Source organism: Corvus hawaiiensis, chromosome 19 (genome assembly GCF_020740725.1).
Source record: "Corvus hawaiiensis isolate bCorHaw1 chromosome 19, bCorHaw1.pri.cur, whole genome shotgun sequence".
NCBI classification, from domain to species: domain Eukaryota; kingdom Metazoa; phylum Chordata; class Aves; order Passeriformes; family Corvidae; genus Corvus; species Corvus hawaiiensis.
In genome coordinates this window covers 4056370-4081532 of record NC_063231.1, presented here as the reverse complement: position 1 = coordinate 4081532, position 25163 = coordinate 4056370, and the positions used below count along the sequence as shown (strand labels likewise).

Genomic DNA, 25163 nt, shown 5'->3' with positions numbered 1-25163 from the left:
AATTTAAATATTAATACTTCAAGTAACATCTAAGATGAACAGAAGTTTTACCTGACACAAAGACATTCAGTTTTGTGGTTTTAGACACCGCTCCTTGCTCCACCTTACACAGGTATTCACCACTGTCCTCTTGAGTAGCTACTGTAGAGTATTTCAAAAATTTCTTATCTCGTATACTGTTCAGTATTGTTCTGTTTTTCTGGAGGATGATTTCAATGTCACGCATTTGAGCTACCACAGTTGAGCATTCAAATTCTATTTGGTCTCCTTCTGTAACATTACTGGAGGGCCCAGTGATCAGAGTGGGCTTTATAAATGGTTCTGCAAGAGAATACATATAAACATAGAGATAGATAGATACACATATAAATATATGACCCTATTTTTATCTATAGCAAGCAAAGAAATGGAAAAACAAAAGTCAAGTAACTTACCCTTGACTGTAACAAGTGTTTTGTTGCTATGCTGTGAGCTTTCCCATCCAGATCTTACTTGTCTCTTGCCAAAGCAATCAAATTGTAAAATATTATCTCCCTCTTCAACGTAATATTCCACTTCAGAAAAATTTTGGTTTTGTTCAGGTACACGTTTTTCTTTAGGTGCTGAATTTGTCTTTATCTTCCGGAAAAAGAACTCTAAAGGAGGTACTTCTTCTGGCAGCTCACAACGTAATTTCACAACTTCACCCTCTAAAACTTCTTTTTTGTCAGCAGTCAGGATTGGCTTGGTCATTCCTTATAACAGACAACAAGAAAAGAAATAGAACATTGCATAATCCTGAAATAAACACTATATCTGATGACTGTGGGAATGATTTATATTAATTAACAGATGCAAATAGTTTGCAAGAACCAAAAAATGACCCAGTAACTACATAATGCTGACAAAGTCTTTCCAACTTGCTTTTCCAAGGGGAAAATTGTCACCTGCAGTCAAGAACATGTCTAAAAAGGGTATGGATGGAGGTGGCCCCTGTTCTCGTAAGAGATGAAAGAACAAGACTGATACAACATTGTCTACAAAAGCAACCCATGACTGATGCTGGCTTTGACAATGGCTTTCACACCCTGAGCATCTCTATACATTATTTCCAGCATTTCCAGGAATCTACCCACCCCTCATCATGGTTACTGGGGTGGGCACAACTTTCACAAATACTTTCTCTAGTCTAGGGAACAGAGGGGGTGTCCCACAGTCAGAACAGTGGGGGTGGTGGCACAGACTGTGTTCCTGACCATGACTGATCTGTCCTGGAGCCTTGGGGTCCTGAGTTCACTTCTGTGCCTTAACATGGGGGTTAGTACCAAACTCTCATCAAGTACTGTGATGTCAACGGATAAAACACACTTTGCAAGATACCCTGTTTAGCACTGACTATTATTCCTACCCTGTAAGGCTGTTCTCTCTTTGTATCTTATCTGCCATGTCTGACAGAACACTCACCTGCTACCCAAACATAGATGGAGTTACTGAAACTCAACTTTCCATCTGCTTTCACAGTACATTCATAGTCTCCTGTATCTGAAGATTTGGCCACAGGTATTTCATACCGTGCATCTTCTTTGTCTGATACAGTCATAAACACAAGCTTTCCATCCTTAAAAATTGTAAAATTATGCTTCAGCTGGAAATCAGTATTTTTGCTAATATCAGCATGGCAGATGATTGACATCGGAGCTCCATTCTTCACTTTGACAGATGGCTGAACCCTGATTTCAACTCTGTTGAAAGTAAAAACTTGAGACAAAATAAAATAAAAAGTTATATTTATTTTAAATTAGTCCAACATAACACGGTTATCTCAAGCTTCTACATTTAAATTACAAACATTAATTTAAAAATTCACATTTCATTTGATAGGAATATTGTAATTTAAATTGATAAGCACTTCTGGAAATAAAGTTCATAGTAGTATTTATATATACATATGTATATGTGTATAGAAATGTATGTGCATAGAAATACATTCTGTGTTTATAACCACAGCAAAGATAAATACTTTGTAGCTTAAATATTATAACTGTTAGAATCCTGGTATAATTATGTTCTGACATCTAGAGGAACAAGTATAGAGAAAGATGTATTAGTTCATTCACTTTCTCTTCCTTTAGAACTTACACTTTTGGGTTATGCTCATTCTGGTCAGGATTTGTATTAGAAATTGCTATGCAAATAGAAAAGCTTTCCTGCATCTAAAGAAGTCCCTTGTCCTGTGCGCTTACCAGCTATTTATAATGTGTCCTTGCTAGAGAGAGTTTGGGGCATAAAATCAGTGAAAACGCTGTGAATTTCTCTGCATGTGAATAGACCACATGACAACAAGAAGCACACATTTCTCCTGGGTGATGGAAAAAAGCAAGCATTCAGAATGTATGTGCTGGTAGCCAGCAGGATGATAACATAAAAAGTAAATGTGTTCCTTTCAGAACACAATTTCTGAACTCTGCTCAGACACAATCAATTCTTTTGCAAGACCAGGAGACAGTGCCCTTAATTTATATTCTATAATTTTATCCTTTATCCTTCCCTGTGGGCATGAGAGGGATTTTTACATACCAAAACAAAATGCTAATTTTGTCTCCCACCTCTTTTATGGCTCAGTAAAGCAAATTACTCTAGGAAAGATTTCATCAAAACTTTTATTAAGGTATGAGCAGTACATCTCTGATTTAAACACTATACCAAGAAACACCACCAAGTAAAACTCTTTTTTTTTTCATATAGCCAAATTTCATACTGAGCTATTGTACAGCAAATCCAAATACACTCTGTTATAGATGCATACCAACAACCGAGGAATTAGTTACATTAGTTACATTAAATTTGTACGTAAAAAAGCCCCAACAAAACAACAATAATCTACCATTCCCTACCTTTCCCCCGAGCGTAAAGTTCTGAACCTGGAAAAAAAAATGAGAAGAAATGTTATTTTCAAAGCTTACAGATTGAGAGACAGTAATCCAAAACTGTAAAAAGCCTCAACAAACTCTAGACAAACCAGAAACACATGTACCCACCCAGAGATTTAGTTATCAAACTTACACTGCAAGAAAATCACCAGAAGAGCAAGATACATCTCGTTCCTGAAGAGCAGACACTTAATTCCAAAATAAAACAATATTCATTATCAGAGGTGATGCCTCCAGGTACCAAAACCACGTTATGCTTTTTTTCCTTGTTGTTTTATGGAAACCGATAAAAATTTGCCATTAAAATTTGTACGTTTTCCCAGATCTTCAGCAGAAACTGGCTGGATCAAGTAATCGTTCCCATTACTGGAAACTGGAAATGGCAAACAATGAGAATGTATCTGCTGCTCCCAGGCAGATTACTGGTCAGGAAGTGACTGGACTTTTCCTGAGGGCGCCACCAAATGCATTTGCTTTGTTTAATTTCTTAAGGTGTATTAAAAAAACAAAAAGTTCCAATGACATTATCCTGCAGTTCCTGTCAATATGGGTATTTTTAAGTCACAGTTAACCATTTAGGAACACAACTTACCTTTGCTACTTGACCTCAGCAGATACTTGAGCAAATACTTCCCCTCATGCAAACAGTGAACTCTTTCAGAGAAAAGATGTACATAATTACTCATTTTCCCCCTTTATTTCTAGGTCTCCCATTTTGCTGTAGCAAAGAACTGTAGCTTTACTGTAGGTTGCACAATAAATTCAAATTATCTCAGAAACCAGAGCTACTGTTGTGTGAGACTAGAATATTGACGGGTGGATCTCTCATACTACCATCATATACCAAAAACAGGGATCTGCACCAGATTTTATTTTATGCAGTTGGGACAGTGCAAAGGACACACAGTCACAAACCTTAAACTCCTCAGGAAAAGAATCTGATGGAGTTTCAATTCTCAGCAGAAATCTGCAGCAGCACTGGCATAATCTGAAATAGAAAACACTTCTCAGTTGTCCAGGATATTCCTCTCAGTATATCAGCCCACTTTTAAGTCAGACTTAAGCCATTCCCTCCGGCCCTAACACTGACAGAAGCCTACAGGCCTGCCAAAATGAGTTCAAATCAAGCCCTCCAGAAAGTGTTTCTCAAGTTGTGTGACCCAGAACTCCCCAAGTCATGATTTAGTTACTCTTGTAAACTGAGTGCTCAACTCTTAATCTCTTGGCTCTTTCCCCTGTGGACAGAGTCAATCCTTCCCTTTAATTCCAGCAACATTTTCCAGGCTTGTTAAAACACTGCATAAAACAATACAAAATACTTTTCACAGAACTCCATAAATGAGACAGACAGTTCTCATAAGCTTCACTGTTCATATGAAATCCCTTTCTTTCCTCCTGGGGTGAATGAAAGCTGTAATTTTTTCCCAAAACCAGTATTTTAAAGCTGTAAGTCCACTTCAATGATTGCATTACGCATATAAGCGTGGAATTTTGCAAAAGGAAACAGAAGGGAAACACTCATCATTTAACAATGTATCAGCTGCACGAACAAGGCCTCTCTGGCTCTTTTACAGAATGGCACAATAGTCACAGCAATTAAGACTAAGCTGTTAACTAGCAATAGTGTTTGTCCTGCTCAGCCCAGGCTGTTTGAAACACACCACCAACAAAAGACTGGTGGCTTGGCCAGCTGCCAACAATGGTCCCCAGAGAAAGGTAAAGGAAAAGAGTAGGAGGACACGTGGCAGGTGGAGAACAAAGGTAGATCAACTTTTGCTATTGGTAACAAAAAAATAGGAAGGAAGGAGATTTTCCCCTTCCCCCTTTCCCCATAAAAGAATTCAGCAGGACATAAAAAGCTCAGCAAAGCTTTTGTGATCAAAGCTGATGTGGATCAGCCTTTCCCACGGGGGGACAAAGGTTCCCTTGAGCCCCAGTGAGGGAAGGAGAGTGAGGGCAGGCCAATATCCTTCAGAGAGAGCCAGCAGGGCTCAGGTCAGAGCCAGGCTAGTTTCAGACTCAGGTGGAAAGGCCAGCTTTAGCTCAGGATTAAGGTTTAATGGTGCCAAAACCTGAGGCTGTTGCCAGACGTCACTCCCAAGTGAAGTCCATTCCACAAGATTCTACGGACTGATTAAACTGTCATATTCCTGACAAGCCTCAACATTGTCATGGAAAACAAGCTGTTATTGACCAAAACCCAGTAATTAAATTCTACTGCAGGAATTTAGGCCAAAATAACATGAAACTTGAGAGAAAAACATTTCAAACACACAACATCTTAAGACCATCTTCCATGGTTAAACTGGAAACCGCATTGACCTAAAGGATGCAGCTTAAAGTACCTGTGCCAGTAATACAACTGCATATTTTCCTAACAGCCATTTTATTGTAATCTCTCAAGATACATATTTCTGAATTACATAAGATCAAATTTATTCTAGTATACATCATATAAAGAACTCTATTCAATCTCTGTCATATCTGTGGGAAAAGCAAGGCTGACCTCAGAAATGCAACACGCCTTTGAAGCAGCCAGAATAACCATTATAATCTAACTGAATGCCCTTTGAAACCCATGGGAATAATCACATTTAATCTACTGCCAATGAATTGGACCCTTACACAGTAAACCTCACCTGGGAATTCACAATCCCTGTTTCTACTGGCTGGATCCTCTGCTACTTGCTCACATGTGACATTTCCTAAAAGCCACCAGCTCTGGCAACTGAACAGAGCTTTGCTGAAATGAGAGGCAAAGTCTATTTCCCTAACTAAGGGAAAAATGCTGATAAGATTTTCAAATCTTTCCCTCTGCAAGAAGAGCGTTTTCAGCCAGTCCCTTACGACAGGAAAGGGAGCTCGGAGTTCCCAGCACATTTCAGTTGTTTGTTTTCATGTGCTCTCAGTAACGAGCAAGCGCAGTGCCGACCTCCAGCACGGACATCTCACATCCTCACACGCCAACTCCAGCCAATCTTTTGAGGCCCTTAAACTTGGTCTCCCGGTCTCAAATGCCCATTCCTGATGGCAGTTTCACTTTCTTCAGAAAAGATGAAGGCTTCATGTGTGTTGCCTTCAAGTTCAATCGCACTGATTTACTGATAAAACTTTTTTGGGCTCAGAAATCTTGTCCCTCATAATGGAGGTTCCACATAATTTCTTTTGTAAATTCACTGATTTTAAATACAGTTAATTGCTACAGAGGTGTATCTACAAATTTTTAGGATTTTTCTAACTTTTATTTTAAAATTTTAAAAAATTCAGAAATCTGTGTCCATCTATACTGAAGTCAACACAAGTTTTCCAGTAACTAAATGAAGAACAGAAAAGCAGCTCTGATTTCTAATCCCATGATTCCTGACACATACAATGGTTTAACTGCTTTGATTTCTTACAACTGTGAACTGTTTTGCTTACTTATCAATTCTTGTTTCAGTATACTCTCAGATAATAAAACTATAACAAATATTGTTGCTCTCACAAGTCTAGACAAATCCCTGGTAAGCTGGGAATGAAACAAGCTCTTTCTACATACATTTTCAGGGCATATTGTCTTCTCTTGAAAGTGGGACATTTGCATCAATTATTTTTGTTTTAAAAGCATCTCTTTATACCTCCCTAGAGAAGAATAAAAAATTAATTTTTCTCCGTGGATTTGAATATTTACAAGAACATTAAAGAAATTAACATTGCCTTTTTTTGAGGAGTCTGGAAGTTCTACAATTTACAATTTAAAGAAACTCTAGATTGTCCAGTTTGTCCGGGTATAAATTACATTTCACAATGGCACCATCTGCTGGGAGATGAGCATGGCAATGAAGCACACTGGGCTTCCCTCACTGCTCCCTTTCACAATTAAACGAAGGATGACTGATATCCAACACCTCCTCCAAATGGCAACACAAATTAAACCTGGAAAAGTAACTAAAGGAACCAGAAGGCTGAAAATGACAGAATATCACTGAGGCTTTCACCCTGGAATTTTTACATTTAATACAACAGGAGCTAATTATTACTATTTGGTTTTACGCTTCCTTACTGATACAGTGCAACACTGAAAAGAGCACTAGAAATCTGTCTTGACTTATATTTCAGGTAGCACACACTTCCATATACCTTAGAAATTCATTCAGACAAATGAGTGAAATTTCTTCTTTCAGAGATGTGAAATCAATTGATGACTAATTATGATCATGGTGTGTGGTAACACCTCAAACCTTCTCTGTGCCAGTAGCATGTGACTGATTCAGCTCCTCAAGGACATTTTTAGCTCCTCTCTGCTACTGGATTAAAGTTCCTCAGTTCAGAAACACACATCACACCCTGTCACTGTCACACAGTGCCCTTTACTGGCAGGGTACCAGTGTACGTTTTGCTTAACATCCAGCATTTCCAGTTGCAGCTGGAGAACAGCCTCAAGCTCTGCAGCAATATTCATCAGAGTACGAACAGTGACAGAGGAGAGGTCAGTAACTTCTGGCTGCAGAGGGAATTAATCCTGGAAATACTTTTCCTTCTCTTACCATTATTTCAAAATTGCTTGATGATTCCCCAAGCATTATTCCACATTGGTTTCGTGAGTAAAATTCAGTTGGTAGTGACTCAACGAGCTGATCCAAGTTGACAGAAAATCTTTCAGCAGTCTGTACAAACCAAGAGGCAGAATTTATTTGCTCCTGACCTGCTGCAGGTGCCTACAGCCAGCCAGCCACTGCTGCTCCTCATGTAACTGCTGGTGCTGACTGCACAGAGGGGCAGATACTCCTCAGATACACCTCAAGTACACCAAGAGAGGCTTGAAAAAGGGTGAAAAATACATATAGTCAGTCCTGGCATATGTGTTCTTTTTAAAACAGTTTTTTCATTCAATATGTTAAGTATTGTAGGAAAAGAAAGTTTAACTTTTATCAGAGGTTAGGAACCAGAAAAAAGTTTAAATTACATCTATGAATAATCTGAGTGATTAAGCTAACAGAGTACTCTATATTGCGTTCTTACAGCAATTCCTGAAAACATTTGTCTGGAACACTTTCCATGCAGTGATGTTTGAAATTATCCCAAGAGAAATGCATTAGTAACCCCAGTTTTTGAAGTTTCATCACATTTTTTTTCTTTCTTTCTTTCTTTCTCCATTGTTGGGAGATGATTCAGAGGACAAATATACCATTTTAAAATATTTCATCTTTGGGGGATTTGGGAGGTGCTAGGTTAATCAAACTGGGTACACGAAAGTTCCTTTCACCTGCTGACATGTTCTTTGCAATCTGCAATCAATTGAAAACCATTCACTATGTCAAAATTCTCATTCATAACCAGAGGATTACTGCAAGAAATTTAAAGCTACCTTAAATATGCATAGAGAAGAGATCCTTTCCTCTTCTTCTCTTACTTGTCCTCCAGAAAAACAATTCTCTCACAATCAAACTCCATGTACTTGAAGTAAACAGCAGACTTGCCCCCACAGCCTTTTTGGAGTGTGAAAATCCAGTATTCAGTGACCTGCCTATATCAGTAAAACCTTTTTGCACAGACAAAACAGAAGCAGTGATTTAATTCATCACCAGACATAACTGTCAGTACATGTGATTTCTGGCAAACCTTCTGCAGACATCCACTGCAGCAGATGCTCCTCCAGAATGCAGGACCTCTCAGGATGAGAAACTGGGACTGGGAATAACTATATGTAATAATTCTTATAATTCTGCTGAAACACACAAATTTCCTTGGAAGCCTGTGACAGAACAGACACAGTGTGAAGCCATCAGAGCCTTACTACAGAACACTATCAGACTGTTTTCATCCTCAAGTTAAAGAACTGAACTTGTGAATGAGAGCTCAGTTTGGCTTATTCCCTTCCACCTGCTCACTTGAGGCAGAATATTGTCACAGCACCAAGTGATACATATTTCCCTTTCTGACTTTTTAACTTACTTGTTTTGGCTGGATGACTTCTGTTCTGTTCTGCAATGTTCTGCTCATTATTCTTTGTCAAATCTATTCAGTTCTCCTTACATGTACAACCACATTAATTCCAGGCAGGAAATTTGCAAATCTAATAAAAAGGGAACTCCAAGCTCACACAGTATCTTACTGCTGCTATAAAACTCTCTGTACACATGCTGAAAAAACCAACATCCTCTTAGTCCAAAGGCAACAGCCAGCTCTGCCTGAAAAACAATCCACATGGAAGCAAACTTCTCACTTTCAAACAGAAACCAGGGGTTTGGACCAGCACTTGTCTTCCCCGGAGACACAGGCTGTGTATCCTGAGGCTACACACCATTAAAGCTGCTGTACATGAGAGATTCTGCTAACACCTAAACTTTTATTTTTTAGAAGGTGTGGCCAGATTCACAGCTCGTTCACTGTGTAACTATTCCCCTTTACCCACACACAAAATGAAGCAGCTTCTTAGAAAAACCATTGGGTTGCAGGTGAGCACCACCAGCCAGGGTTCCTGAGGGCTGTTTGTGAGGGTTTCTGACTAGAGCAGGCTCCCACAACAGCCAAATGTACAAACACCCCCATCCTCCCCCCAACAGCTGCACTTTCACACATGCTTCCTGACAGCTGGGAAAAGATGTGCCGCTCTTGCGGTTTGCTGACAGCATTCCCACATCAGAAACATTTCTGAGGGGAGGGTGGAGATAGCCTTAAAAGAAATTTAAAAAGAAAACAAACCCAAAGAAGTAAACCTCCACCAAAATTAAAAAAAAACAAAAAGGAAGTGCACACAAAGTTCTGTAAGGAAATTTTGCAATGCTGCACAAGCCAAGGATTTGGTAGGGATTCTGTATAACTCAGGGAAGGACTGCAGGGCTATGTCTTGTTGCCTTCAGAAAGTGGAAAGAAAGAAATAAGAAATAAGACAAGGATCACTGTTAAGTCGTTTTCTGTGTAAGCAATTGTACAACAGGGCCTGGAGTCCTGCAGAAGGCATTGCCCGTGCATGGCTGATGATTACATTTACTTTGCCCAGAGTAAAGAACATCTGCTTGCCAAGACTGTCATTATGTAGCTTTGCATTACTGATTACTTCATCAAATTAGTCATCAAGTTTGTTTATGCAGTAGTGTTGAACTCAAGTTCTTTATGAGATTCGTACTTTCTAGCATAAGATCTCTCTTCCTCACAGCTTAATATTTGAAGTTCAACCAAAATATTTTCTGAACTAGCTAGTTAGCTATAAATACTTATTAGCATCTTAAAACTTCTATAGATTTGATACTTTTTTTGACTGTTTTTTAAAAATTATACTGCTGCTAAAAACCCACCCAGTACCACGTACTTCCTTAGTCTCAGCTATATTATCACTTGCACTATCTGTAGCAAATCTGTGTCTCTTTGATATGGATCAGTGATCTCATTCATTCCCCTACAAGAACAATGCTAGAAAAACTACCCAAAAGGAGAAAGGTGGGGGTTGGTCTCTCTTCCCAAGTAACAAAAGATAGGACAAGAGGAATCAGCCTCAAGTTGCACTGGAGGAGGTTTAGATTGGATATTAGGAAAAATTTCTTAATGGAAAAGGTTGTCAGACATTGGCACAGGTTGCCCTGGGAAGTGGTGGAGTCACCTAGAGGGATTTAAAAACATGCAGATGTGGCACTTGGGGACATGGTTTAGTGGTGGAGCTGGCAGTGCCGGGGGAATGGTTGGACTTGATGCTCTTAGAGGTTTTTTCCACCCTCAGTGATTCCCTGGTCCTGCAGTGCATGGCAGGATGGCTCTACCACACAACTCACGGGGGAAACTGCTGCTCACATCAGCCACGTCTTAGGACAACTGTACACAACGTTTACCTGTATCCCAAACTGCTGCTCCACACTACTGCTCCTCTCTCTGACCACTACTCTGCCTGCCATAGGCTAACATATGTGGAATATGACAAAATTCTCTACAGAAACATGAGTAAAGATCAGCACTGATCAGCAGTTTCTGTATTTAGAACTTCCTCAAGTCCTAAAGCCCCTCCTCCATCACCTTCAAAAGGAAGATCTCTGTCATGTAACTCCACCAGCTCTCTTGCTCAGTATCTAGAAAATGTATTTTCTCACAGTTCTGCTGTTTTCCTACCGTAAGCCAAGGACATGCTTCTTTCGTACTACAAATCTTTCTAAACCAAAACCATTGTTTCTTGCCTGAAAGCTTTTCTTTTTCTTGTCTTAGCTCAAATGTCTCAGCAGATACAGAAAACTACTGCAAATGGCAAAGGTAGGTTCTCTTTTGTTGATTTTGCAGTGCTGAGATTGACTGCTATCCAAAAAAATGGGGGAGGGATTTAAAAATGTCCAAAAATTTCATGCAAAATTAAATCTTTTGCCTCTCCGTGAGCCAGTTTAAAAGTTTCTATACAAAGTTAACTGTCTCTTTGCTGACCTGTATTTAAAGTCAAAATTTCTTTAAGTTGTTAAAACATTTTTTTCCCCATGGAAATATTGTAATTTATTTTAGTCATGACTAGTTCAGTACCATTTTCTATGAAAAGACAAGTGTTTATTGCAAATTTATTTGTGTAAGATCATGAAAGGAAACAAAATTTTGAGACCATCAAGGCCCTTACTGCTACTATTCAAATGTTCAATCTACTTACACAGGGTTAGTTCAGTCTGTTTATAGACAGCCACAATAAAATACTGCTTTTGCTTTCAGGTTTACATGCTACCTCTCAATTAATATATAAGGTTACTTGCTCTATACTCTAATATTTATCTTTTATACTTCTCTAATTTTTTAATTGCTGCTGTAGTTCAAAAGTGGTGTTGGTGGTTCATCTGAACACATCCATAGGCTTTGTGTGGCTGTGCCTCTTTTGCATGAACACATGCACTTTTCATCATGTGGGAAGCGGCATTCTGGTTTTGAAAAGTAATTGAGTTGCCTGCTACTAGAGGTGTGTTGGGGTAACCGAGACAAGGTGGAAAAAGTATAATGGCCTGTTTCAACACAAATAAGCATAGCTTGGCTGTCAATGTATTTTGGGAAAAATCTGGGGGTTTCTTGAGTCACAGGTGCAGTCAGCTCACTCAGAAGTTTTTTCCTTCCAGAGATGCTGTCCAATCCCAAGCTTGTACTGGTTCAGGGGGCTTTGAACGTGGTGATGAAACAGAATGTGACCCTCTCCTGCCTCTCTGAGTCTGCATCTCCACCTGTCAGATACACACTGTTTAAGCACAACCAGCAGGTATCTGCTTTAAACAGGTCAGACTTGACCCCCGCACTGTTCACCCTGACCATCAACTCTGCCAGCGACGTGGGGGAATACAAGTGCAAAGCTGAGTACATCATCTCCAGTGGTGGAAAATACAGCAACAGCCTCATCTTCACCCTTATAGGTACGTCTTGCCATACACCTTCCCAGCACTGGCTATTCCAGGGGCACACAGCCATCTCTTGACTGAGGAGCTGAACTTTACTGCTGCTCTCACCTCAAGAGCTGGCAGTGCTCTCCTGCCTGGGCTCACAATCCCTCTGTGCTCAGGTCTTTTGCCAGTGTTGTCACTTCACTTCAAATCTTGTGTGGAGTTTGTCCTGTACTCAATGATTCAGACTTTTCAGTTTTCTTTCTACAGAGCCAATTTCCAAACCAGTGCTGAGCTCACCCACCTCTCAGGCAAAGAAAGGCCAGAACGTGACCCTGTCCTGTCTCTCGGAGAATGGATCTCTTCCCATCTCATATCTATTCTTCAAAGGATCACAAAACATTTCTCCCCAAAAGACAATGCAGAAGAGGGAAGCAGCTGTGATTTTTCTGTTTATTGATTCCCTTAGTGACTACGGAACGTATAAATGCAAAGCTAGTAACAGTTTTCCCAATAACGCAAAATACAGCAATGGTTTCAACTTTACATTAGCAGGTATGGATGAAAAGAGATTACTTACTGTTGACCGACCGGGATCACACAAAATTCAGAATGTTGTAACTATAGAAGTTTTTAGCCTGATATTTTGTTCCTGCAATGTGATGTTCAAAATATAATTTTTTAAATTAAAAAAATAAAATTGAGTTTTTTAAATTACTGCAAAACCATAGAATTTCACGCATCCTAGACAGCAGTAGAAGTTGAAGTGACCATGGAGGATGTCTGTGAAAGACTCACTTTTACAAGAGACCCCTGGTCCACCTTGGAAAGAGTCTGGTTTCATTTTTCTCTCTGGTCCTATGAAAGAACTTACTGGCACCAGCAAGCTGCCTTCCTTCTGCTGGGGCACAGAGCCTTTGGGACTCTCCTGAGCAGTTACATTAACCCGAGTTAACCTAAAAGCTGAAAGAAATTTCGAGTCTTGATCTCAATTTACAGAAAATACTTAAAATACGAAACAACACTTCATTGCATGAACACTTTTTTTTCTTCTTCTTTTTGGCAGAAGAGAGAAGCCATTCTCAGCCCCTGATAATTTCTCTTGGGCTAACCCTGCTACTACTCATAGTAGGATTTGCTCTCGCAATCCCATTTTTCATAATTCCTTTGTATAAAGCAAGTGAGTTATTTGAATGTCTGTTTCATTTTCCAAATGTCATTCATGTTGTCAATATATTTTACTGTGTAAACATCACGTTATCAGTAGAGTAGCTCCTGGTATTTTAACATGTTGTTGAGTCTCCTCTCAAGCAGCACTGGCAGCTTATCAAGACATTGACAAGGCCAAATCTCTGAGCTGTGTTTTAGATGAAAGATGTGGGGTGGGGGAAGCAAAACAACATCTAATGTAATACACAAAAACACTGGAAGGAATTTGACCTCACTGGGAAGGGAAATCTATTCAAACGCCCTTGGTTAAAGAATAATTCTGATTGTGAAAATAACATTACCTGAGATCTCAAAATACTACAAATACATTGAAACTGTTTATTTCCGTCTAAGAAAAATCTCTCTCTCTATATATATATATGTAAGTATATACACACATGTTTTTCTTTCACAATTTGCAGAAAAATTTAAGTCTACCAGGCCCTCAACTAGCTTTACTTCAACAGTGAATGCAGAGGAGTCTGAAAATGAAGTCATATACACAGAGATAGGTAAGTTCCTGTCACCCACTGCAGTCAGGCAGGTTTCTCCAGGTACTGCAAAATCACTGTAAGGGGACACCTACTGACCCTCCTGGCAAAGGCATTATTTGAAATCCCTCAGAATCCGTATTTGGCACCATCTGACAGCCATACAACCAGAACTGCAGCTGGTTAAATGAACTGAGGTTCTATTAAAAAACCCAAATGGGTGTAATGCCTATTTACTAACAGACAACAGTGAGCTATATGAAGCTGTAGCAAAGTAAAATTTGCATAGCTCCTGCATTCTACTCAAAATTGTTCAGTACTTTAGTTCTTTATTCCACCCTTCTTAACCTTGGCAAGACTCAAAGTCAGTTCAAACTGAAATTATGACACGACAACAAAGCAACTGACCTACATTAAGGCATTTTACTACTTGAATTGCAGAAAACACACAATAACGAAGACACTACCTGACAGCCACAATGCTCTGAACTTGCAAGTTTCTACATCTTCCTTCTAGGGGAATGTCTCTTTTCAAGGGGAAAAAGAACCCCCCAAAATAAACCAATAGCAAAGACATTTACGTTTCCCATTTCTAAATATCAAAATGGAATAACTATCTCCAAACAAACCTGCCTTCCTGTTCATGTAGTAGATAGAATTCTCACTGCCCTGCTGGATCAGCTCAGTGCTGTACAGATGCTCGTGCCAGGTCTCAGCCTGCAAGGACAGGGATAAGAGCTCTGATAAGGCCCATGGATGCTCCATGATTTATATTCAGTATGGAATCTCACTGCTTTGTTTCAAGATTATAGAAAAAAAAGTCTGATTCAAGTTGTTTGCAAGTGAGTTAATTGCTGTTCATCATCCTTAATCCAGAGCCTGTTAAACCAGAAGAAGAATACATCAACTTTTCTGTTATTAGAAGAGAAGAGGAAAAAGGTGAAAACCTCAAGCTATAATATCAAAATATCTGATGCACACAAATATGTTTTGAGGGGATTTTGCAGGGTGGAGGCAGGGCTTAAATACTTGAAATTGCTTATGAAACTGCTTAGTTACTATGGTGTTGGGGTTTTAGTTTAGTCTTAGTTTTTTCCTGTTAAAGGAATTTTCTCCCATATGCATGTTGCTAGGGGACAAATAGCTGTACTTAAGAAAAACAAAAAGGGGAGTGGGGCGGGCCTGGCTACTCCTTTGTCTACACCTGGGTGTGGGGTCAGTTCGCTCTGAGCGTCCGGAGAGAGAAGCTGCAGAGAAAGGAGCTGCTGCTTCTTTCTTTTTGGCCGTTCTTTCTTCCTGCTGGAAACAACGCCGGGACCCCAAAAGCCGCTTTCCCTGCCCTGCTGGAGACCGAGCTGTGGCTGCCCTGCTCCGCTGCTGCTTCGAGCTTTCGCTACGCTGTAGCCCTGCTCGCCCTGCCTGCCTGGGCCTCCGTGGGTTTTTCCCATCTGGATACATCTCGTCTGCCACCCGGGATTTGCGTTCGTCCCTGCCGCTCCAGCCTGCCGTTCTAGCCTGCCGCTCTAGCCTGCCGTTCCAGCCTGCTGCTCCAGCCTGCCGTTCCAGCCTGCTGTTCCTGAGAGTCCAGGATCAGCTGCCCCGGGGTTTGTGAAGCCTTTGTCCCATCCCTCCCCGGGATCCCAGGGCACCAGAGCCGCGTGCTCCCCGAGCTCGCTCCGGAGCGCCCCCTGCAGCCGCGGGGGAACCATCGCACCTGCCCTGCTCACCGGGAGCCGCCAGCGCCCCTGCCGGCTGCGAGCGGAACTGCACCCGAGGGGAAAGGGCCTGACAGCCGAAAGGCTGGGACTGGGTTTGTGATTGTTTGCTGTTACTGCCATGGTTATTGCTGTTTGTTTGACTTGTTATACACATATGGATATATAATAGTAAAGAACTGTTATTCCTATTTCCCACATCTTTGCCTAAAGGCCCTTGATTTCAAAATATAATAACTTGGAGGGAAAAGGGGTTACATCTGCCACTTCAAGGGGGGCCTCTGCCTTCCTTAGCAGACACCTGTCTTTCAAAACCGAGACATATGCAAAAACTAAAATAACTTTAAAACTGTTTTGAGGCGGGGGAGAAAAAATAAAAAAAAATACAACTAACCATCCTATGGCAACAAATTCAACAGCCTCACTATGATACCATGCAGAAGATGTCATTAGTAACCACGTTGCAGATGTAATGTTAATTCTTCTTCTGTGTATCTGTACCAAAAACACAATTATGAATTATGTTATTCTGGCTTTTAGCAGCGATGAGGGCATGTTCCACAGTCTATTCAAAAGTCCTCATCAGAGACTGCGTACCAGGTATGACTTTTTTGTGACTAACTTAATCATATTTTTAAAGAATTTTTCAGCCCTCAAATGTGCTAAGTCCCAGCAAGCTGCACAGAAAGCAATGATGTTTAGATACCAATTTCCTGGCCTAAGCAGTTCATAGACAGACAACGTAGCTCACTTTCTACTAGAAAATAAAATCTTTGAGCCGTAATATCTAAGGACTTCAACTTAGGAGAAAAAGCAGAACAGATAAAACATAGAATTACATGTAAAGCTTTCATGCAGATCTAAGTTTCTGAATTTAACAATTCTGCTAACGTAGAAACTGGATTGTGTGCACACATAAGATAATCAAAAGGCTTTTGTCCAGTGTAATGAAAAAAGAAAAAAATCCCTCTTAGGCACTAGAAGATCTGTATTTGGCTTCTATGTAACTGCAAGGATGGCAATTACTCAGTTCAACAGTACTGCAGCTCTCAGAGTAAGGATATGTTGCTAAAATTAAGTTTTGGGACGGTTAACTTCAAAATAAATTCTGTATCCTGCTACAGGCTGTTTCTCAGATGTTGCTGGGTTGTTTTAATATCATTCCATAGCCCCCTTATTTAGAATTCTATGAGTTCAGTAAGAACACACTATGCTAATCTTGATTATATCTAGCATACATATTCCATACAGCAATTATTATTGTTGTTACAAATTACTCATTTATAGTTAAGTGAGCACCATGTTAATAGAAGACTTTAAGGCAAGTTCTTGTGTTTCATGACACTGATGATTATCAGCGGCCACAGGCCTTTTTGCACAAACCTTAAGCACTTCATACAGTGAACAAGCTGTACAGGCACTGGAAATCTAGACAAGATCAGAAACATACAGTTCCGTATCTCTGCAAACTCTTGTATCTGATTTTAACAGCTATGCTTAGGTACAGGAAAAACATGATCACACATTAGTCTTTTTCCACCATTTTATCCACAGAGACATTTTGTCCACGAAAAATGTTCGTAAAAAACCTTACAATTTATTTAAATCTATTCCTCTGTTACTCTTGATAATATATTTCTGATTTTTTTTGTATATCAAAGTCAGGATGAAGTAGCTTACATGTTTAAGAACTGAAGCCATGTGATTAAAATACATTTCTACAAACAGATGGTACAAAGATACTTACTGATGTTATTAAAATATTTAAGATTTGGAAGTCTTTTACATAAATACCATTTTCCACTAGAAATCATAATTGTGTCAGTAACACAGATGAAAGTTGAATTTTTAGCTTAGGATAGAGCACTTGCAATATGATAGTAAATCCAAAGACGTGAATAAGAATATGGTTAGCCTTGCTAACAAGTGACAACTTTTTTCTCTTGCCTTTTTCCAAGGTAACCGGGAAGACCCGGATTTGACAGAAAACAGACACACCACCAAGTTTTAGCACAACTGTTTGCAGAGAAACCACTGAGTCCGTGAGACAATGCTGAAACCAGTTCAGGCAAAGATGTCTAAGAAAATCCTTTTATTCAACAATTTTAAGTTTACATATTTTTGGCTGACATAACATACTTTGTTAAAAAGTCCTTCAGCCTGGAAATGTGCATCATTTCCTTCATGGTGGTGTCTCTACTTCTCAGCTGGACCACTCCATTCTCTAGAGTGCCATCACTTACCAAGACCATGAAGGGAATACTCATCTCATCATACCTGCAGAGAAAAGAACCCACCTGTTACTGCTTTTGGTGTATGGAAAAAAATCAGACAACTTACATACAAATGACCATAAACTGTAAATATTTAGTTTTGCTGTATTGCACTAAGTCCAGTGTGACACCTCCAGTTTTCCTGTTGCCATTCCTTGCTTTCCTGATTAGATTTCTTTATTATTTAGCTACAAGAAGGATCTTTAGTGACCTATTAAAAGAGTATTTTTGTACAAGGAGAATTTATCTTTCTGACTTAGTTTTACTGCACATGAACAAACAGTTGCATTTATCTTCTCTCAGAAAAAAACACTCATCACTATGCTCAAGATGCATTGACATAAGGAGCCATATGCCCCAAATTCACTCCTGATCAACAAATCATAAATGAAGCCCCCAAATGGAATAGCTGTTTTTATATCCACAAACAGTTCCATCACATACACTAATGGCAATGGTTCCAGGCTTGGAAGAACTTTCAAGTTCAAGCCTAGACACAGTGTGCTGTTTGAAATAGTGCTTAAGAATGAAATACAGAACCAGACCAGATGCAAAAATGGGGGTGAGGGTGGGAAACAGTTCTGCAGCTTATAACTCATCTGAAGAAATTTATTTTCTACATGAGAGTTTTTAAAAGGCACTTCACAGTTCCAGGGAAATAATAGTAACATGTGAAAGGCTTCTACTTCACTTAATTTAAAAAATGATCTGATACACACTTTTCATAATAAAACTACTTGAATCCAAGTCTGTAGTTCAGGATCCACACCTTCAGTCAGTTACTGCACTCAGTGACTTCCTACTGAAAAAAAGGCGTATTTACACCAGTCCACAGAAAGTCATCTTTGACCTTCATAGTTTAATTTACAAAAGACTGTTTCTCCTTACTTTGTATAAAGTTGCTCCAGAGACACCTGCAGAGTTTCCAGATAACCTGGCCATACAGAAATTCCATTTTCTGTCAGTTCATTGAACAATCCTTGACAAACCTGGGTTCATTTAAAAACAAAAGTTAAAAGACAGACTTTGAGGTTTGAGACGGTATACAAAGAAACCATTAAAACTCTTAACATGTGTGGTATTAACATTCCTAGATGGTGTTAATTTGCTGCCTGAAATAATCTCAAATTAGAAAGCAGCCTGGCAGTTATGTCTCCACTTCTGTTTAAAAACACGCCAGTGTAAGTTTCCTCCCTTCTATGGGGACTTCATGACTGACTTAAATGAAAACTTTTAAAAAATCCTTCTGAAGATGCAACCCATGTGTCAAAATAACTCTGAAAGATGAAGAAGCTGAAAGGGATTGTGTTATTTATTTTTCTTAATTTTGCACGGGACAAGCATCAGCTCTATTGTATCAAAAGCAGTTGTGTCTACACAAGGAACTGCCTGCAGTGAATTCCTTCGGCTGTCATCCACAAGCTGCAGAGTTAGAGCACCATGAACTCTGCACAACCAGGAATCTCCAGGAGTCAAAGCAGCAGCACGATTCTCCTCAACATAAACAGTGTCTGAATTGTAACAGGTTACACGGAGAGTCAATGCTCAAAATTAAAATACTCTCTTACAACATACCTGCCTCAGCTCTGTTGTTGGACCTTTTCCTACATCCAAGGCCACTTTAAGGGGTGCTAAGCAAGGATGAAGCTTAAGTACCTAATAAATTTACAAAAACCAACAGTTTACTCAATGTATTTATCATGCAATTCTAACCAGAACTAGGAAATAGTAATTTTTTAAAATTAAATTAAGGTTCTAAACATGCAAAATTTTCTCACAGCACAAAATCCTGAATTAGAAGCAAGCTGTATTTTATGCAATGAGCACACAGCCCAGCTACATTCACATGGCAGAAATTATTCTATTTTGGCTGAGCTCCAGAAAAGAGATGAAGATTTGTTAGCAGAGCTCCATTATCTTGAATGGAGCCGGAGTAATCAGAGACTGTGCAGCAGGCAGTTCCCATCCAGTCTGCTGCCTGTTCTTAAAGCCCAAACAGCTGCCTGGGTAACAGGCACTGACAGCCAGCACTCCAACTCCAGAACACAGGGTAAAAAGTGGGGATAATGATGGTCCTAGGGGAAATACCCCATTACCACCTGTGACCCACTTTTCTACTCTTCTCAGCCACTTTCAAACGCTGCTGGAAAAGACAAATTCCTCTCTCCCATAAACTGCAGCTACATTCTGATTTCTCTTAACTCCATCACTTGCATGTCAAGAGCCTACCTACTCATCAGAGAGAAAGGTAAAAAAGGAAAAACGAGAAAAAAATGAGAAAAAAAAAGAGAAAAACTGCTTATGTGGGTGACAAGGACCACAGGGGCTGTGCCATGGGGCCTGCCTGGTGCTACCAGTGAGAGGGTCCAGTCTGCGCCCATTGGGAAGGGATCAGGATGGCCATGTGGAAAAGGAGACATTGCAATGCTTGAATTTACCACATTGTCTGTGGGGTTTGTACTTAAGACTTTTCTCACATATTCTACATGAAATTACCTTTCTCTGTGAATTTTTCCTTGCTGTTAATGGATTCTCAACTAGCTGTAGAGAATCAAAGAGATATGCTAACACTCCTCGGTCCAGATTCCCATTCATAGACAGAACATGAGGGATGACATTCTTCCTTCCATCTCGGCCCTGAAGAGAAAAAACCCACACAGGAAAATATGAAAGACTGTCCTCAAAACCCTTTTGCTAGCTTTAAATGTATAATGAGGCATTGAGCTCAAGCACCCTTACTACATTTAAAATACAGACATTTATTTAAAACATTACCAGTAATCTTAGCAGTGTATCTGTAACCAGGTAAGACTGCAACAGTGGGGAAAGCAGAAGGTCAGGGTAGGATGAGATTAGTTTCTTGCTCTGCCACTTTGATCATAAATTTAAATCTATGGCAAATACACTTGAAACTCTGCATTTTCTTTTGGAGGTTTGTAGATTACTTTCAAGCGACCATGAGTCCCCACATTCTGAGAAATCCCTACATAACCCAGTTTTGTAGAAATAAACTGCAAAAGCAGGAAAGACAGGACTGTCATGAGAAGAAGGAGGTTGCAATTGACCGGTGAAATACAAAATTACTCTGATTTTATCTCTTCAGCCTAACTCCAAACACTGCCGTTTACCAGAGGTTTGTCCCTCTCTAACATATTCCGTGGAGAGGTTTCCCTCTGGTCCATCCCTCCTTTTTCTGTAAAGCCATTTTTATAACCCATTAATCTACAGAAACTTCTACATACATGAAAGTGAACAAGCTACAGCAAGAAAAAAACCTCCACGTTTACAGGCTCTTTTTGATGCAAACTGGACAGTGCAAAACACAGTCTGTCACATACAGGAAAAGGCTATGCCAGTGACAACAGCTGTCCTGTCAATATAGCTCATTTTTAATTTTGAAGAGTTCCTTGTAAAAAAAAATACCAAAACACTGTTTCATCAGCTTTTGAAAATGAAAAGTCTGACTGCAGAGTATCAACTGTACTACTTTTGCAGCAAATGAATAAAAAGCCAGCCACACGCTCAGCAAGTGGATCAGCAAAGAAACCATTTCTCTCACACATTTTTACCAGGAAAGATGTTGAAAACAGCAAAGCTTACAAGTAATTTTGATCTCTCTCCTGGATACAGCTCTAATAGTTCAGTATCACTAAGGTTCTTCAGTGTTTCTATTGTTTCTGTTCCCCAAGGAAAGCTGTAATGTAACTTAAATCCTCTTCTGCCTTCTTCATCCTGAAAGTCACTGCTGCTGAAGTTACACGGGCCTACAGCAAACTGAAAATAAGAGGTGTAAGAGGTGATCACTATTGTGAATCCTGTATTAACTACAAAACCAAGTCTGCAATGCAAACTGAAGTCTGCGATTTTCAGCAAAAGGTTTTTTTACGTTACGGCCCGAATCTCTTGGTTGTTTTATGGCATTTTCATCTCGTATCACTGACAAAACACAAAACACTTATATTTCTGCAAGTCACGTTATAAACTACTTATTAGGTTTGTCATCAACTTCAGTAGCTTTTCAATTTCCATGAGAAATACACCTATTTCAGTGCCTAGAACAGGCCAGCAATGTAAGGCCATAAAACCAACCAGCGTGACTATTCCCCCTCTGAGACACAAAGGAGTAGGCCAAGATTCCCCATGGATATGCTGCTGTTACCTTTCTCCACCACTGGAGCCTCTGGCGTAGCCAGTAATCGAGCCACTGTCCTGCAGTTCTGGGAGAACTAAACCATGCAAGCAAAGACGTGGTCCTCTCGCCTATTCTTTAAACAACAGCAAGGGCAGCAAGTTAACACCTTCAGAAACAACAGGGGAAAAGCAAGAAGCAGCATTCAAAAATAATCCAAAAGTGAAATAGTCGGTATAGGTATGATAAGGGATTAACTCCTCTATTACTCTACCTTGTAGGGGTTTTGTTCTGTTGTTCACTTTCTGGAACAGAATGTTCACTTTCTGGAACGGAATGGAAGCACACTCCAATTTGAGCAAGGCCAAAGGGCAGTCGTTTGTTCACCAGCTCTAAGCAGCTGACATACTGCGCCAGAACACCTGCAAAAAACAAAGCCCTGATTTTAGCGGCCACAGGAAAGTTTCTGATGTTTTAACTCTACCAAGAACAAATGAAGCACATATTATACACGTGTTGTTTGTACATGCAGTCCCACTATCTTTACTAGCTTTGATGCTTTTGCAGAGATTGATTCAGTAGGCTGGTTCCTCTGGGCACGTTGATTTTAATGTGCTTTTCCCCAAATCACAGGGAGCGCATCAGCTGCCCACCTGTGTTGGTCAGGTCCTTGAAAGCAAACAAATTCACAGCCTACAGAAGGAACGTTCCGAGAGCACCAACGCAGCTGGAAAAGTCCCTTAAATGCAGCTGCTTCGCTCCCAGCAAGAAACCCGCTCGCAGGCTGCAGGCTGTGCGGAGCCACCCGGGACCTACCGGGCAGGAGGCTCTCCCGCAGCACTTCCGCGGCCCCCATCACTTCTTCCAGGGCCGGGCCGCCCGGGTTCTGCCCACTGCCCTGGCGGGCTTCGCGCAGCGTCTCCGGGTGCAGCAGCCGCAGCCCCTGCGCGTCCCGCAGGGCGCCGGGGGGACCGTGAAGCGGGGCGTCCACGGGGAACACCTGCTCCCGCATGGGCAGAGCCGAGTCCCACCACTGCGCCGCCAGGTTAGCACGCAGCGCCGCGCCCAACGGCCCGAAGCCGGGGTGGCGGCCGCTCAAGTAGGCGCGCCAGGGCACCGGCCCCGCGCCGCCCCGCAGGAAGCGCCGCCGCCAGCACACCTCCAGCAGCTCCGCCCCGCCCGCCACCTCGGCAGCACCGCCGCCCGCCGAGTACGGCCGCGCCGAGCACCCTGCCGGCTCCGCCCGCTCCGGGACCCGCCGTCGCCTCGGCTGCCCCAGGGCGGCGCGGCCGCAGCAGCAGCAGCTTTGGCGAGAGCCCAGCGCCATCTTGCCGCTCCCTCATGGAGGGGCCGGGGGGAGGATAGGGGGGAAGGGGGGAGGGGTCGGGGCAGCCATTGCGCACGCGCAGCGGCGGGGGGGTGGGGGGGAAACGCGCGGCACTGCGGCCGCGCAAGCGCAGCGGAACCCTCGGAGCCCCATCGGGACCCCGGGCCGCAGTTCAGGGACCGTCCGAGGTGAATTTTCTGTCCCCAGGCTGAATCTTCTCACGTTTTATAACCGTAATGATAGCCTCAGATAACTTCTGCAAAGGAAATTGATGTCATGAACCTGAATTTTCTCCCCTTTTGTAAACATAACTAATTAGTCAGGTAACTTCTACAATAGAAGTTGCTTAATAAAGGAACTTTTCGTTTCAAGCATTGGGTAAGATCAGATCACACAAACATACATTAGGTAGGCGGAGAATGTGCATTAGATAGGTGGGTTCGTGTACATTTTACTGAAAAAAAAAAAGTAACTTTTTACCCCTTGGTGTGCTTGATACGTGGAAGCAACCTTGAGCCCCGCGCAGAATAAACAATTTCTCTTTTATAAACCAAACTCGTTGAGAGAGCTCCCAAGATCGGCAACAAGGCCGCACGTGCCAGGGGGCACATCTGGCCTGCCCCTGTCGGAGGGGGACGTCCAGAACTCCCCGGCCCTGGGGACTGGGAGGGGGGCAAGAGGACAGACCCTGCCCTCACTGTCGCGGGAACATTCCTGGGGAAAAGCCCCTCCGGAGCCCATAAGGGCAGCAGCAAGTCCGAGGCACATAAAAGCAGAAGGCAAAGCTCAAGCCAAGGCTGCCAAGAGCGCGGGCGAGGCCCCTCGGCTGCTCGGGTTCGCGCTGGCAGAGCGCACACAGCGCAGTGGAAATTTCCATACCCGCTGCATCACGAGTTTGTAGCGGCGCCAGGAGGCGGGGCGTGAGGCAGGAACCATTCCGCGAGCCGCAGTCATGACAAGCTCGGGCTGGAATAATCCCCGCGCCGGTTCGGGCGGTGCGGCCCTCTCCCCCGGGGCCGGGAACAACGAGACGCGTTATTAGGGCACTGGGTCAGCTGCAGGAGTTGCTACTCCTGCCTGCACAAGGATTGGAGGGAATTACAGATCGAAGGCAGATTTGCCATGAGCTCAATTCTGCCGGAATAGCAGCGGCAGTGATATCAAAGCTGCTTAGTAGAGGTCGTCTTTTTATTATGTGCAAACGGTACATTTCTCCCCTCTGGAAACACTGCCCAAGGCACAGGGTCATTTGGAAAGAGTACAAAACACAAGGAGGAAGGCACCTGCCCATTTAGGTTTTGCATCACTGTTAAAAGCCTCTCATCTCTCAATTTTAATTCACAAGATCTACATGTACTTTTAATACTAAAAGAACTCGTTTACATTGAAGTTTTTAAAACAAAAAGAAGCTTTTCAATGCATTTTGCTTCATGCAACTGACCTGGAAATTTAGGAATTAAGTCATACTTCAGTGGTAAGTAATCTACTAATCTACTTCCTTTTCACTCCTGGTGACACTGAGCAATGTTTCAAAGCATATGAGAAAAAAAAAAACCACCCTAAACCCCCCTCCCAAAAAAACCCCAAACCGACAAAAAACCAAACAAAAACAAACCAACAAAAAAAAAAAACAAAAAACAAAAAACAAAAAACAAAAAAACAACAAAAAAACAAAAAACCAAAAAAAAACCAAAAAAACACCAAAAAAACAAAACAAAAAAAAACCAAACAAACAAAAAAAAACAACAAAAAAAAACCAAACCAAAATACATTGCCACCTGCAGTTTTAGACTGCAGTGGGGTAA

General features: G+C 41.4%; 3 protein-coding genes across 29 annotated transcripts in view; 1 reads left to right on the top strand and 2 right to left on the bottom strand.

Annotated features, from left to right (window-relative positions):
- Positions 1-3362, bottom strand: part of PECAM1 (platelet and endothelial cell adhesion molecule 1) — a 31790-nt gene extending 28428 nt beyond the window's left edge. For 18 of the 24 annotated variants that reach the window (XR_007207539.1, XR_007207541.1, XR_007207540.1 and 15 more), the window contains exons 1-5: positions 3043-3361; positions 2874-2900; positions 1444-1737; positions 435-734; positions 52-321 (exon numbers count right to left, since the gene is read on the bottom strand). Coding sequence is in view for 20 of the 24 variants with exons in the window: in XM_048323635.1 (XP_048179592.1) it covers positions 52-321; positions 435-734; positions 1444-1737; positions 2874-2900; positions 3043-3076 (925 nt within the window). In the remaining 4 variants the exon portion in view is untranslated. Of the gene's footprint in view, positions 1-51; positions 322-434; positions 735-1443; positions 1738-2873; positions 2901-3042 lie in introns of all 24 variants that reach the window. The other 6 variants (XM_048323647.1, XM_048323649.1, XM_048323652.1 and 3 more) reach the window with 2 other exon arrangements.
- A 7541-nt stretch (positions 3363-10903) lies between these two features.
- Positions 10904-16964, top strand: MILR1 (mast cell immunoglobulin like receptor 1). Of its 2 annotated transcripts, XM_048323932.1 has the most exons (8): positions 10904-10989; positions 11082-11126; positions 11960-12247; positions 12485-12769; positions 13281-13394; positions 13846-13935; positions 14791-14853; positions 16170-16964. In XM_048323932.1, the coding sequence occupies exons 1-8, from the start codon at positions 10956-10958 to the stop codon at positions 16244-16246; spliced, it is 996 nt and encodes a 331-aa protein (XP_048179889.1). In that variant the 5' UTR covers positions 10904-10955; the 3' UTR covers positions 16247-16964. The 2 variants fall into 2 exon arrangements, with proteins under 2 accessions (XP_048179889.1, XP_048179888.1); XM_048323931.1 differs by lacking the exons at positions 13281-13394; positions 16170-16964 and having other exon boundaries at positions 14791-15048.
- Positions 16965-17206: 242 nt separating this feature from the next.
- On the bottom strand, positions 17207-23378 carry POLG2 (DNA polymerase gamma 2, accessory subunit). 3 transcript variants are annotated; one of them, XM_048323928.1, is made up of 8 exons: positions 22848-23375; positions 22306-22453; positions 22062-22167; positions 21503-21676; positions 20399-20539; positions 19478-19558; positions 18791-18891; positions 17207-17906 (listed from the first exon to the last, which is right to left on the bottom strand). In XM_048323928.1, the coding sequence occupies exons 1-8, from the start codon at positions 23356-23358 to the stop codon at positions 17741-17743; spliced, it is 1428 nt and encodes a 475-aa protein (XP_048179885.1). In that variant the 5' UTR covers positions 23359-23375; the 3' UTR covers positions 17207-17740. The 3 variants fall into 3 exon arrangements, with proteins under 3 accessions (XP_048179885.1, XP_048179886.1, XP_048179887.1); XM_048323930.1 differs by lacking the exon at positions 17207-17906 and adding an exon at positions 17913-18704 and having other exon boundaries at positions 22848-23377; XM_048323929.1 differs by lacking the exon at positions 19478-19558 and having other exon boundaries at positions 22848-23378.
- Positions 23379-25163: the final 1785 nt, after the last annotated feature.